Source organism: Eurosta solidaginis, unplaced genomic scaffold (genome assembly GCF_040869045.1).
Source record: "Eurosta solidaginis isolate ZX-2024a unplaced genomic scaffold, ASM4086904v1 ctg00001103.1, whole genome shotgun sequence".
In the NCBI taxonomy this organism is placed as follows: domain Eukaryota; kingdom Metazoa; phylum Arthropoda; class Insecta; order Diptera; family Tephritidae; genus Eurosta; species Eurosta solidaginis.
In genome coordinates this window covers 554,265-556,247 of record NW_027136936.1, presented here as the reverse complement: position 1 = coordinate 556,247, position 1,983 = coordinate 554,265, and the positions used below count along the sequence as shown (strand labels likewise).

At 36.9% G+C, this 1,983-nt stretch overlaps 1 protein-coding gene across 1 annotated transcript; it reads right to left on the bottom strand.

The window, feature by feature from the left end:
- Positions 1-501: 501 nt before the first annotated feature.
- On the bottom strand, positions 502-1,525 carry LOC137235836 (stromal cell-derived factor 2-like). Its single transcript, XM_067758655.1, has 2 exons — positions 1,316-1,525; positions 502-1,235 (listed from the first exon to the last, which is right to left on the bottom strand). The coding sequence occupies exons 1-2, from the start codon at positions 1,386-1,388 to the stop codon at positions 649-651; spliced, it is 660 nt and encodes a 219-aa protein (XP_067614756.1). The 5' UTR covers positions 1,389-1,525; the 3' UTR covers positions 502-648.
- Positions 1,526-1,983: the final 458 nt, after the last annotated feature.

Below are 1,983 nucleotides of genomic sequence, written 5' to 3'. Positions count from 1 at the left end.
TTTTGTTGGGTACACCAAAATCACACCACATGAAAATTTTCAATTTTGTTTGCAAATATCTCTGGAAGGAAAGTGCGTCTATGAACCCCTCCCGATATTTTTGGTCGAGTTTTGGCAGTTGTGAGCTGAAGTAAGGAATTACTCGCGTTTTGAACGCTGGATCACGAATCCGAAAGCGGAAATTGGAATTTTTTTTCCAGAGATATTTGCAAACAAAATTGAAATTTTTCATGTGGTTGTTGTAATTTTGATACCTTGGGGGTACCCACAAAAAAAAAAAACGTTTTTTTGCTCGGATATAGTTTTGGTCTCCGAACCGGTGTTCGACCCACACAGGGTGCAGAAAGGTGTTCTGCGCAAAAATACTACGGATCCAACCCCCGGTTTCGGAGCGCTCCTGGGCCATTCTCGTCCTGGGTTCAAAACGCGTCTTTTGACACTCCTCCCGATATGTTTAGATGAGGTTTAGCAGTTCTGAGCTAAAGTAAAGAAAATCCAAAATTTTTTGTACAAAGCCATATATGTATTATTTATTTATTTTATTTTTTTTTTAGCCTAACGCCCTTGCTGCTATGGCTTTATAGCTATATTATAATTTTATACTATAATTTTAGCTTTTGAATAAATAAATTATTTATACAAGTTTAACTAGAGTTCCAAGTGCAAATATTCAGCGTGCGATTCTTTGACTTTGGGTACAATGTACACACCTTCTGCTACTGTCCAACGGCTACCATGTTGTGGACTACTAAATGCGACAACTTCCATTTGGCCTGATATCGGACGTCCGAATGAACGCCCAGAGATACCTAAATAACTGCCAGTGTCTAAATGGCGTAATTGCACATGGGCATCGCGCAACCATTCATCATTGCTGCAAACCAACTCCCAATGGTCCCCAGAGTCACCAATCCCATCTTCCCCATAAGCAGATACTTCCTGCTCCCCTGACAAGGGCGATAGAAAATGATGTGAATGTAAGTTCTTGTTTGTTGTTAAATGTTCTAACCGAACGATATCACCACATTTTATAGGCTCTCCACGTTCACATTGCTTAATTAATGGAGCCTTTACCACCCAATGGCTGTTAACATCCTCTTTTAGCTCAATGCCAGTCACAGACTGTTGACCTGATCCAGACCCATATTTAACATCGTGTGAATGAAGTCGAGATCCATAATCAGAGTTCAGTAATTTTACTATTGATCCACAGGTAACAAAGTTGGTTTTACCAGCTAATATTAAATTAATATGATATATGAATAATATGATATATAAACTGACGACCAATCAGAAACAAGCACATCAAACTTACCAAAGGACAATGAGGTTATGGAAGAAAGTGTTATCGTTAGAAGCAGCGCAAGATTATTCCTAATATGGTTCATCACTAGTTTTTACAAATCACAATGAAATCAACTTTTTTCCAGAGGTTTAAGTATTTGTAGGGATGAAACGGTACTGTTAAATAACCTTAATACTTTTCAGCGGAATAATAGAAAATTGTTTGTTGGTGCTTTTCACCCAGTATATATAGGTATACTGAAAAAGTTGCTGTATCGAAACACGATTTATCGTCAAATGTATTTGTGTATTAAAAGCAATTTAGCAATTTATGCCCCAGCGGGTTAGGGTGCTTAGAATATACCCCATTGGAAATTTTACCAAGTAGCGCAACTAACAGCTGATCGGTGAAAATTCGCACATTCACCAGCACGGTTCTCGACTCAGTTTCAAAAATAAACTTTAGATTATTTAATTCAAATTTTAAAGTGAGATAATCCTTACAAATTTATGTACACAGAATATATATGACGTGTTTGTTGTTATTAAAACAATAGTTTTATATATATTAAAGCTTTTATCATTTTTTTTTTTAACTTTGAAAAAACTCCGAACACCATTCCTTCATTATATGACATTCGACTGCCTAGTACACTGCCTTCCACTCTATTCGCAACATAACCTCTACTTAAGCTGCCA

Bases quoted from the DNA above. Each gene is read 5' to 3' on its own strand.
- LOC137235836 (XM_067758655.1), bottom strand. From the start codon at position 1,388: ATGAACCATATTAGGAATAATCTTGCGCTGCTTCTAACGATAACACTT. The intron at 1,236-1,315 runs GTAAGTTTGATG...ATTTAATATTAG, and splicing joins CATAACCTCATTGTCCTTTG to CTGGTAAAACCAACTTTGTT.